The sequence below is a fragment of the Hyaena hyaena genome, unplaced genomic scaffold, assembly GCF_003009895.1.
Source record: "Hyaena hyaena isolate Hyena2069 unplaced genomic scaffold, ASM300989v1 scaffold_858, whole genome shotgun sequence".
Lineage (NCBI taxonomy): Eukaryota > Metazoa > Chordata > Mammalia > Carnivora > Hyaenidae > Hyaena > Hyaena hyaena.
In genome coordinates this window covers 535,070-547,571 of record NW_024081484.1, presented here as the reverse complement: position 1 = coordinate 547,571, position 12,502 = coordinate 535,070, and the positions used below count along the sequence as shown (strand labels likewise).

At 41.0% G+C, this 12,502-nt stretch overlaps 1 protein-coding gene across 3 annotated transcripts in view; it reads left to right on the top strand.

Annotated features, from left to right (window-relative positions):
• The window catches only part of ABCB4 (ATP binding cassette subfamily B member 4), a 76,942-nt gene that overhangs the window by 33,844 nt on the left and 30,596 nt on the right, over positions 1–12,502 (top strand). For all 3 annotated transcript variants that reach the window (XM_039219985.1, XM_039219984.1, XM_039219983.1), the window contains exons 14-16: positions 2,821–2,982; positions 7,165–7,341; positions 9,987–10,133. In XM_039219985.1, the coding sequence (XP_039075916.1) occupies positions 2,821–2,982; positions 7,165–7,341; positions 9,987–10,133 (486 nt within the window). The remainder of the gene's footprint in view (positions 1–2,820; positions 2,983–7,164; positions 7,342–9,986; positions 10,134–12,502) is intronic.

Below are 12,502 nucleotides of genomic sequence, written 5' to 3'. Positions count from 1 at the left end.
TTATTTCTTTTTTTTTTTTTTTTTATGTTTTATTTATTTCTAGTAGAGAGAGAGAGACAGCGTGAGCAGGGGAGGGTCAGCGAGAGAGGGAGTCACAGACCGAAACAGGCTCCAGGCTCTGAGCTGGCAGTCAGCACAGAGCCCGACGCGGGGCTCGAACCCACGAACCGCGAGATCACGACCTAAGCGAAAGTCGGACGCTTAACCGACTAAGCCACCCAGGCGCCCCTGATCAAGTTATTTCTTATGTGCCTTATCACACATGGACCATACAACTTCCACATCAGTGAATATTTATTAATGCCTTGTTGGGGCCTACATACTAATAATCGGACAGTCTTAAATATTGTCCAATAGAGCAATGCTTTAGTCTCTGCTTTTCCTATGGTTTAACTCTTTTATACTTAATTAAACACAGTTGAAGATGGTAATTTTAGTGTAAGGATGGAAAGAGAAAGACCCACATTTTTTTCCAGGAGGCTACACAGTTGACTCAATATCATTTATTGTATATTCCACCTTTCCCCTGCTGCTAGACGGTGCCATATTTATCATACACTAATTCTTAAATGTTTTGTGTCTATTTCTGGACTCTCTATCTTGTTTTATTGATCAAGTTGCCTATCCATGTGATAGCTTCCCCTGGATTTTATTAATTTAATTGCTATAGGTTTTAATGGTGTAGTATTTGGTGGAGGTATTTCCCTCTCACTAAATTATTTTCCAGAATTTTCATGCTGCTCCTTTTTTTTTTTTTTTTGAGATGTAATTCAGATACCATGAGGTTTGCCCTTTTGAAATGTACAATTCAGTGGTTGTTCGCATATTCACTAGGTTTTGCAACCATCACCATTATCTAATTGCAGATTGGCATCATCCCCAAAGGAAACCTTGTACTCATTAGCAGTCACTCTCCACTCCATACTTACCCCAGCCCTTGGTGACCACTAATCTACTTTCTATCTCTAGGGGTTTGCCTAATTCTGATATTTCATATAAATAGAATCATACAATGCATGATCTTTTGTGACTGGTTTCATTCATTTAGCATAATGTTTTCTAGCTTTTCCCAAGTATTTACTTAAATTCTAGTTAGTTAACATGTAGTATAATGTTGGTTTCAGGAATAGAATTTAGTGATTCATCACTTACATACAACACCCAGTGCTCATCACAACAAGTACCTCCTCAATACCTATCGCCCGTTTACTCCATCACCCTCCACCTCCCTTCATCAACCCTCAATTTGTTCTTAATCATTAGAAGTCTCTTATGATTTGCTTCCCTCTTTTTTCTTTTTTCCCTTTCCATATGTTCATCTGTTTTGTTTCCTGGATTCCAGATATGAGTGAAATCAATGGTATTTTTCTTTTTCTGATTGACTTATTTCACTTAGCATTATGTACTCAAGCACCATGCACGCCATTGCAAATAGCAAGAGTATATTCTTTTTGATGGTTGAGTAATATTCCATTGTATATATACACCACATATTCTTTAATCCATTCATCAGTCACTGGACATGTGGGCTCTTTCCATAGTTTGGCTATTGTTGATATTAACATAATGTTTTCAAAGTGCATCCATTTTCAAACATGCATCGGAATGTCTTTATTTTTTTATGGCCCAATAATATTCCATTGTATGAATGTACTTCATTTTGTTTATCCTTTGATCAACTGATAAACATATGGATTGCTGTCACTTTTTGACTATTATGAATCTAGGCTATCATTTTAATTTGTATTTTTAACTACTTAGATGAATTAAGCTTTACTCCAATCACCATCCTAATGATGTAGTTTTACTGCCTCAAAATAGAAGTGGTCTTAAGAAGGTGTTATCTTAGGGGCATCTGGGTGGCTCAGCTGGTTAAGTGTCAGACTTCGGCTCCGGTAATGATCTCACAGTTCGTGGGTCCAAGCCCTGCATCTGGCTCTGTGCTGACAGCTCAGAGCCTGGAACCTGCTTTAGATTCTGTGTCCCTCTCTCTCTCTGCCCCGTCCCTGTTCATGCTCTGTCTCTCTAGGTCTCAAAAGTAAATAAAACATTAAAAAAAAGAAAGTGTGATCTTAATAGAATTAATGAGTATCTATCAAAAAGAATAACCTTTATCAAGGACATAACATGAATAATTTGATGAGCATTTTCCAGGGTTTAAAAGCCCACTGATCAACCCACCAAGCCAATATGTGAGTTTACTGAACTACCTACTGGGGTGATCTGTAGATTCTAGCATGGGGCCAAACAGGGGCACTTGTTAAAAAGCAATTATTGGACCCACTCTGGAGATAGTGAGGCTGATGGTCTTTGAACTATAATTTAAACTGTCCTGATCTCAAACTACATTTTCACCTAAACTGCCTGCATGGAGCCCATCAGAATTACAACTGAAATCAGGCACTTCAAAAGAAACCTTAGAGAAGAGCCCTGGAGAAGGTGGCATTTGACAACAATTCCAACCTGTTGTTGCTAAAGTGCTAGAGGATCATATAACTGACAAGATGGGCTCCTCAGACAAGTATAAAAACACTTGAGAAGGGTCAAGCCTTTCCTTGTTTTGCTTTGTTAAGCCTACACTTTGAGCTTCCAGAATTATCCATCCTCATACTGGAAGGGTTGGCCTCCTTTCTGGTCCAGAATTCAAGTGTCCCTGTAACCTTTCATAGATAAGGATGCCTATGAGCCCTAATCACACCGGGTAAGCTACTCTTATCAACCACAAACACAGGCATCATCTAAATGCTTAACTCTATGTGCTACTGACAGTACCTTGATATTGTAACCCTACTGCACCACATCTGTCCTTCTCCCTTTTAGGCCAGAGAAGGCCGGACCACCATCGTGATAGCCCATCGACTATCCACAATCCGAAATGCAGATGTCATCGCTGGCTTTGAGGATGGTGTCATTGTGGAGCAAGGAAGCCACGGGGAGCTGATGAAGAAGGAAGGGGTGTATTTCAAGCTTGTTAACATGCAGGTATGTGCTCCCGGGGATACTCCTGCTTCTCGATACAGTATTCTTTATGTTAGCACACTATCAGGCAGCTAATGCTGTGCTGAGAAATATAAAACTTTAGGAAGATACCTAAAATGTGCATCTGAGACTTGAATTCAGAATCAGCGAATGAATCCTGCCTGGAAGAGAGAAAGGTGAGGGAGGAGGAAAATGTCAAAAACGTTTTACATTTATTCCTTAGGACAGAGATCCATAATTGCCTAGGGAATGTGTTCAAACTAGCAGGTCTTTTCCACCATAAGATTAGGGGCCATTGGAGAAGTGGCAGCCGTGAGAGGGCAATGCCAGGGTCTCTATCGGTGGGAGGAGGTCCTCTGTGATGTTAAAACACTTCCTTGATGATCCAACAAAACCATCAGCAACATTCATGACTCCAGGAAGTGAATAGTTATGTCTTTAAAAAAAAATCATTCACTGTAGCTCCTAAAACAGGTAATATTGATAATTATTGGTTTGTATTACTATTGTATTGTGTTTACCTGTGCTACTTTGCAAAATAAATAACCTACCAATATTTTTTCTATAAACATGATTCTTAGATCAAAGCAAATGCATATACTTCTATAAATATAACCATAATTAGTATGGTCATGTATATTTTTGTTGTTTTTTTTCCCTTAACATTTCAGATACAGATCATCCAGATAATAATACTAAATCTGGGGCACCCAGGAGGCTCAGTCAGTTAAGCCTCTGACTCTTGATTTTGGCTCAGGTCATGCTCAGATCAAGAGATTGAGTCCCCTTGTGAGACTCAGATCTGATGGCAGGGAGCCTCTTGGGGATTCTCTCTCTCTGCCCCTCCCCCACTAGCTCAAGCTCTTCGTTTCTTTTGTCTTTCTCTCTCAAAATAAATAAAGAGTTTAAAAAAATACTAACTCTACCATGCAAGCTTGTAAGGTTAAGAAATAAGCAACTGAATATACTAAAAAAAAAAAAAACACTTTAAAAGGGTTAATTTTATGGTGTGCGCATTGTTTCAATAAAGCTGCTGTTTTTTTAAAAAAGAACTCAACACAAAATAGATGCACGATAAATAATGGTTACTGAGATTTACAAAGTCCCCAAAGTGAAACTATCAAATGAAATGATGGAAAGTGTTATAGCTCTTGCCACAATTTGCCAGAGAATGTTTTCTAGCAGAAGGTAAGTAATAGCGTTTTTACTAATTACCTCTCTCTGTATGGCCTAGCCATCACAGCATTTTTATCATTTCCGTAGTTTAAAAAATATGTGTAATGTTCCTTTCATTCAGTTTTCGTTTTCATTGTATTAATGGGTATTCAGGCTGTGCGGTTTTGCCTGTGAAGACACCTTAGATCCTCAAATGAGGCGGCCGCTTTCTCCCCGGCCGGCCTGTGTCTATGCCCCTGACCCACCGGCACTTAGGCGGGGAGGCCGCCAAGGGGTGAGCCCTGACCTTTCTCTATCGTATTCCATAACTTTCTGTTCCCGGGAGAAGTCGTACAGTGAAAGATGGAGCGCTGTCGCGTGATAGAAGACACCTGTCACCAACTACACAATGGTTTCAGTACATCATTCCGTTTTGGCGTCCTCTGTTGCTAAACGAGCAGAGTGTGCACTGAGATGACCTATGTTTCCACCAGCTCTGGCATTCCGTAATCCGTAATTCGTAGCCCCTTTGAACTTCTCTTTCTTGATACCCTCACATTTCTCATTTCTGGTGTAGGCTTTACTTAACTGTTTATTTGCTGGTGCTTTTGCAGAACTGGAGGAAAGAGCTGCAGTGAGCCTGAGGGTTCACCAAATGCTCAAGCTACAGCGTTTCTTTTTCCTGCAGTTCCAAAGTCCAACCTGGTGTTAATAAAACCTGGTCTTGGTTATGTTTCTAAGTAGAATAGTCACTGCTTTTTCATTAGTTGGATTATTGATGCTTAGTTGTTTTATTTAAAATTTTTTTAATGTTTATTTATTTTTTAGAGAGAGAGACAGAGCATGAGCAAGGGAGGGTGAGAGAGAGAGGGAGACACATAATCTGAAGCTGAGCTGTCAGCACAGAGCCCTACGGGGGTTCAAACCCACGAACCACAAGATCATGCTCTGAGCCAAAGTTGGACGCTTAACCGACTGGGCCACCTAAGTGCCCAGTTGTTTCTTTTAAATGTATCCTAACATTTTCCTGATTGTAAATGTAATGCATTCTAATTTTTTAAGATCAAAACATTAAAAAAATTCAAACATGAATATTTTTGAATCTTGAAAGACTCCCCATAATCCAACACCCTGTTGATAACCACTAACAGCCATTTAGTATTTATTTTTTATGTTTGCTAGCCTAGAAGAGCTTGCAGGATTTCCAGATTTCTTTAATTTTCATGAGATTGAGCCTCTTTTCACATGTTCAGTAGCCATTTGTGTTTTATCTTTCATTAAAGTGTTCCTATTTTAGGCCATTTTTCTGTTGGGTTATTCATGACATTCTTGTTGACTCCTCACAACTCCATGTATGAAAAGTAAGTATGTTCCTGCGTGTATTGGAAATCTTTCTCCTGCTTTGTTATTTCAGTTTCACTATGTAGTTTGTTTAGCTACCATAGAAAAGCTTTAAAATTCTATGTAGATATATTATCATTTTTTTTCTCTTCATGTCTTCAGGATTTGGAGTTGTTCTTACGCTATTCACTATATTTTCTTTCATCATTTATTGTTTTACTTTTTGTAATTAAATATTTAAAACAGCTAAAGGTACATTCAGGTGTAAGAAATAAGGGCTTGTGGTTTTAAATATATACTTGTCATCACCTGGCAGAAAGTGGCCATCTTGACTTTGGAGCTGAGTGACCTCAGCATCTACCAAATGAGGGCTTCAGGTAGGACACAGAAAAAAATATTACAGGAGAGAGAGAGGGATTGTTCATTTGGTCATAGAAGGCTAAAATCAGAATGGGCTTATTGGGAGAACTGTCTCTTAAGCTGGACCCTTTGATAGCATGGAGATGACAAAAAGAGGGGGGAAAAAAGGCATTCGTGAGAGGTGGTCCAGTCTGACTTGCCATGAGCTAGACCTTGGGGTGCCAGACTTGAGCATGTGGTGGGGACCTGTGGGAGACTTTTGAGCTGGGATGTGATTTGAACAGAACTGCCCTTAAGAGAAATGAACTTGGTAGCAGTGTGGAAGCAGATGGTAGTGAGGATGCAGGGATCAGTTAAGATCTGAGGCTTTAGGTTGATTTGGGTTAGGAGGTGGTATAAAACAGTTCCAGTTACAAGCAAGTGAGGAAGTCCACCAAGCAGAACATATCACTGCAGTGTGGTTCCAGGCACATGGGTGGTATTTTGTCAGGAATGGAAAGCACAACCGGAAAGCTAGGGTCCGTTTATATGCAGAGTTCTAAATAGGCTACTGTAAGCCCAGTAAGGCACTAATCATAGGATGAGGTTTGGGGACAGGACCTGAGGAAGAGGAGCCAGAACAAGACAATCCTATAATAACTCAGGCCCTGTGTAACCCATTAAGATGGGACATGGAGGAAGCAAACAGAGAGCCAGACTCAGACTCCAACAAGGTTGGCTTAATGTTCTTCACCATGCATTGAGCTAGAGATCCTTAAATTACCTTTCCCTTGGCCCCTTTAAGGAGAGAATTGAGCCCAATGCAGACAATGAGGCTTAGCCTGCAAGTGGGGTCACCTGGGATGACGTGAGTCTGAGCAAGACACAAGGAAGAAAATGATTACACTCCACGAGTCAGAGAAAGCAATTTAATTGCCTCCCATGGGAAGTGACCAGCTTTTCCTTGTTTGTAGCTTTAAAAATGAGCCCTTGGTAATATCTCTATTCTTCTTCCCTTTGGTGGTAGTCATGACCTGTTGCCAGCATTCTTGCATGTTGACAGAACTATATACCCTCTGGATGATGAAAATTTTGCCTTTTAGTTTTTGGGAAGCACTTTTATATTGTTCAAATTGAATTAACTTTCTGTCTTTTTTAACCTTTAACACACTTCTATGTGTTGAAACATTTCTTTATAGTTTTCGAGCTAATTTTGATTGAGAAGCTGTTAGAGAATCTAAAAGTCATGACACATGTAATATTCACTGTGGCTCCATGGCTCTAAACATGGAGGTTATCTCCATGTGGGGACACACACGTGCACAACTTAACATTTTGCTGTTCTTTCAGACATCAGGAAACCAGATGCAGTCAGAAGAATTTGACGTTGAACTATGTAATGAAAAGGCTGCCATGGGAATGGACCCCAAAGGCTGGACATCTCGCATATTCAGGAATTCCACCCATAAAAGCCTTAGGAATTCACGAAAGTATCAGAATGGCCTAGATGTGGAAACCAAAGAACTTGTAAGTAGCTTTTCACTTAAATTAAATCTTTTATGGTATAGTTTGGCCATCGAAATTCTTATCCTTACAAGTATACTGCAGGCACAGATGATTGCTACTATGAATTATACCCTTCCTGGAAAAAAAGGAAATTGCAATTTTTAAATGTATTGGACAATGAATTGAAATCAATGCCAATTAAAAGTGGACTTCTGGTGGGGAAAAAACAGATCCAGAAACACTGTCTTTGTGTTTAGATGCTTAAATTCAAAGGTAGATGCTCCATTCATCTTTGAGATCCAGAGAGATAAAGCCAGTCTAAAGTAAAAGGCCTGATATTTACATTCTGTTAAGGGAGGATTACCTCTCATGGTCTGGGTTGAAAAAGCCAGAATAACATCAGTTTAAACAAATGAAGAGTTTGCATTTTTCTTTCACATAAAAAAAGCCTTAGTGTTGAGAAACCCAAGGCTAGTGTGGTTGTGGCTCTACAGTTCCCTTGGATTCATGCTCCTTTCATCCTTATCTTCACTATCCTTGCCTGTGACTTCCATCCACGTGATCTAAAAGGGCCCCTGAAGCTCCCACCATAGCATACACATTTCAAACAGTAGGAGGAAATGAAGAGATTTTCCAGAAGTTCCATATAATACTTTCACTTAGGTCATTGGCTATAACTTCATCCCACAGCCATACCTAGCTACAAGGGAGGGTAAAAAATTGAATCTTTTTACTGTTTCCATTTCCACTCTGAATTAGATTGAGGTTCTCTTACAATGAAGGGGACAATGTCCAGAAATAGCAAAATTGTATGTTCTTTAACACTTCTCACCTGAAGACCTGCAATATCATTAATTCAAGTCAACAGAAACTTTTGTAATAGAGGGGGAATCCATTCCAAGAAAAGATAATTTCTTATTTCAAGAGATTGCTTGAAAACACATTACTTGATAAAGGTTGAGTTGAATTTTACTCTTGTGTTGGTCTTAAGAAACTAATTGTACTAATCGTTCATTGCATCTATTTTTCTCTGCCCACAACATTACTTACTGCAGAAATGACAAGGGCTAGCTCCCTTAGAGGTCTTAATATTGGTATATTTATGGAAAGGAGAGTAACAATTATACTGTTGTGAAGTTGCATTATCTGAAGTAATACAAACACCCCCCATCTTTTGGCTATGGAAGTATCCAGTTTTTTTCTCATTTATTTTGAGAGATATTCCGCTAAGTCTTCAGAGTCTGGTATTTCTGACGAGCACTTCCCTTGAAAAATTGCACAGACAAGAGGGGATGGCAGAAAACTCCACAGTCAACAAGATTGTCACAAGTACCATCAAAGAGTATTTGACAGAGTGCCCAAGGAGAGGGAGGAATTAAGTGTGATGAGAGGGACCTGGGGAGACCTGTTTGTGTGTGTTGAAGAGCAGCCTGAGAAAAGGCTCATTTATCAGGCTGGAGACCAGGACTTAGAGATAATGCTAACTATTGATGGGGGAGAAAAGTAAAATATAACAGAAAATGGGTGACTTGAAAAAAGAGGGCTGAGTAGAACCTACCCCTAAGTTCTCTGTGTCATAGAGACCCAAACATGGGGCGCCTGGGTGGCTCAGTGGGGTAAGTGTCTGACTTCAGCTCAGGTCATGATCTCACAGTTCATGGGTTCAAGCCTTGCATCGGGCTGTATGCTGACAGCTTGGAGCCTGGAGCCTGCTTCGGGTTCTGTGTGTGTCTCTCTCTCTGGCCCTCCCCCACTTGCAGTCTCTGGCTCTCTCTCTCAAAAAGAAACATACATTAAAAAAAAAAAAACAAAGCATAGAGATACCCAATGACCTACTTAAAAGACCATAAGGCTATGGGACTCCCTGTACAGCTTTTGTATCTAGTTTAAAGGAGACTATTCTGACTCCAGAGGTAGTTTATATGACCTAAATCTTTCATGTTTGAGCAGACCTTGAATTTGACATTTGCTGAGAATCTGATATGGGCCAGGTACTAGGATAGTTTCTAGGGATGTAAAGACATAGTCTTCACCTTAAAAAAGGAAAAAAAAAAAAAAAAACTAACATAAAACAAGGCTTGTTAATAAATAAATGGGAAAAAATATCCAAAACAAGCTAAGCTTTGAAATAGGAGAAGCCTGCCAAGGAACAGTGATAAAAGAAAAGGGGCATCCTTAATTTGGTTTTTGTGAGTTAGGAACATCTCATGGGAAAAGGCAGCACTGGATAGGGTTCTGTGGGTGAGGAGACCAGGCCCAGGTTAATAATGATACCCCACATTGATAAGGACATTTATCCTTATGGTATCCTTATGGGTATTGTCTCATTTGACCCCAACATCATCCCTGTGTTGAGTTTGGACAAAAGTCTACAGCCTTTTGTTCCCAGGTCCTGCATCTCATCCCTCTGCTGGGCTGGTCACACCATGAAGACTGCTTCTTGAGTGAACAGCTCTTAATTACCTTATGTGATCAGTGGACACTGTTAATGTTTTATAACAGACTGTCTTACTCTCTGGTAGACTGGGCACACTGGTCATTCTCTGCACCTCGTTTGCAAGTCCCTTGAGGGCAGTGCTGTGTCTTTGTCTACAAACTCTGGTGGTAACTGTTGTGTTGTGACCAGTTTGTCCTGATACAGAGATATATGTGTGTGCTTGTTCTAGGATGAAAATGTGCCACCGGTGTCTTTTCTGAAGGTCTTAAAGCTGAATAAAACAGAATGGCCTTACTTCGTGGTGGGAATAGCATGTGCCATTGCCAATGGGGCACTTCAGCCTGCATTTTCAGTCATGTTCTCAGAAATGCTAGCGGTGAGTTTGAAAACATCGAGTAGTAGTTTGAATTAAATCTGTTCTCAGGGCGCCTGGGTGCCTCAGTCACTTAAGCGTCCAACTCTCAATTTTGGCTCAAATCACAATCTCACGGTCTGTGAGTTCGAGCCCCACATGTTGATGGTGTGGAGCCTGCTTGGGATTCTCTCTCTTCTTCTCTCTCTGCCCTTTTCCCACGTGTATGCTCTCTCTCTCAAAATAAGTAAGCTTTACAACAAATAAAAATTAATAAAAATTAAAAATCTGTTCTCGTGCCAACCTCACCACGGAGGCCATTTTGGAGTACAGCAGGCTCTGATTCAAGTAAGCTGAAGTTTTTCATTCCCTTTTGAGGAAAGACATGAGGCAAAAGAAAAAGTAGCCTTTCAAACCATTCCAAGTTATTATACCAATGAAATTGTAAGTTATAAAATCACTGAAGGAGGCATTTAATTAGCTCTCTTCACTGAGGTGAAGGCAGTGGCAGTGCGCCCCTTCGTCCTTGAGGAGAGAAGGTGCAGGCTCACAGGAAGGGTGGGAGGAGGTGGAGGAAGGACAGGCTCAAGTCACAGCCCCTCAGGGCCAGGCTCTGGGTACGGGCCTGCCTGGCCACTGGCTGCGCGCACTTGGGCTGCATGCTGACCCTCGCCAGTCCCCAGTTCCTTCATGTATAAAGTAATCCTGCCTACAGAATGGCTGAGGATGGAAAGAGATGCTACGGAAACTAAAAGGGGAGCAATTAAGAGTGTCTGCCTCAGAGTAAGTATTCAAAAAGTAATAGCGAGTACATCATCGTTTTAGCCATCCTTCCCAGGCCTGGAGAGGCTAAGAAAACTCCTATTATCCTATCTTTAACTTCCCATGGAGGATATTTATAGGGAGTTAACCAGAAACATCTAAGACTCCATTAAACCCACCATTTTTATAGTATAATCTTAGTCAACCCCTAACATTATTGGAGAGACTTTCTTGTTAAGATAACTTATTCTCTACATTACAAGTTTAGAGTACTCATGACTTTGGACATTGGTCTATTAGTAGGACCACAATTCAAACAGTAGGAAGTTAGAAAGGGCCCTCCAAATGTTTTAAAATTAGAAAGTAAAGCAATTTCTGGCTCTCCTGCAATTCAAGAGCTGTGTGGACTGTTATTTATATTTTGGGGCCTCTTGTACATGCCAAATGCTGTCCTGAGCACTGGAGATAAAACAGAAACTAAACCAAGCCCTGCCCTCAAACAGTTTACTTTCTATTGGGACAGACAGAGAACACACACACAAAACACAAACACCTAGTGTGTCAGGGGACAGCAAGTGCTTTAAAGGCAGGACCGGGCAACGAGACCGAGCTGGAGGTGGAGGTGCTGTTTCACGTTGGTTGGTCAGGAGCAAGCAGAGCCCCGGTAGAATGGGGTGCACGGCTGGGGCCAGGCAGGAACGAGCTGGGGCAGGGGGGTGGCAGTGCAGAGGAAGGGGAACAAAATGTGCAACACAAGTCATACCCAGTGTTTCTTTCCATGTCAGTTACCACATGATCCTCAAATTCCCAGAGATGGAAAGTAGCATTGTGGTTCCCAGGGGGCTGGGGAGCGGGTATGAGGCGTTCCTATTTCACAAGTGCAGAGTTGCCGTCTGAGATGTTGGAAAAAGTTCTGGAGATGGGCAGTGGTGAAGGTTGCACAACATGACACCATGAATATAACTCGTGCCTCTGATTATACACTTAAACATGGTTATAATGACAAATATTTTGTTACATATATTTTACAATTTGAAATAAAACCCCACATTTTCAAAGCCCAGTTTTTAGACGGTAATGCTCAAGCCATTATTTATGGGAGGAGTGAAGAAGATCCTGTAATCCAAGTTGGCATTTTTTTTTTTTAATTTTTAAATAGTTTATTGTCAAGTTGGTTTCCATGTAACACCCAGTGCTCATCCCCACAAGTGCCCTCCTCCATGCCCATCACCCCCTTCTCCACCCCCCCATCAGCCCTCAGTATGTTCTCAACATTCAAGAGTCTCTCATGGTTTGCCTCTCTCCCTCTCCCCCACCATTTCTCCCCTTCTTCTCCCCCATGGTCCTCCATTAAGTTCCTCCTAATCCACCTATACATGCAAACGTATGCTAGCTGTCCTTCTCTGCCTGGCTTATTTCGCTCAGCATAACACCCTCGAGTTCCATCCACGTTGCTACACATGGCCAGATCTCATTCTTTCTCATTGCCATGTAGTATTCCATTGTATAGATAAACCACATCTTCTTGATCCATTCGTCTGTTGATGGACACTTAGGCTCTTTCCGTGTTTTAGCTATTGTTGAGAGTGCTGCTATGAACATTGGGGTACATGTGCCCCTATGCATCAGCA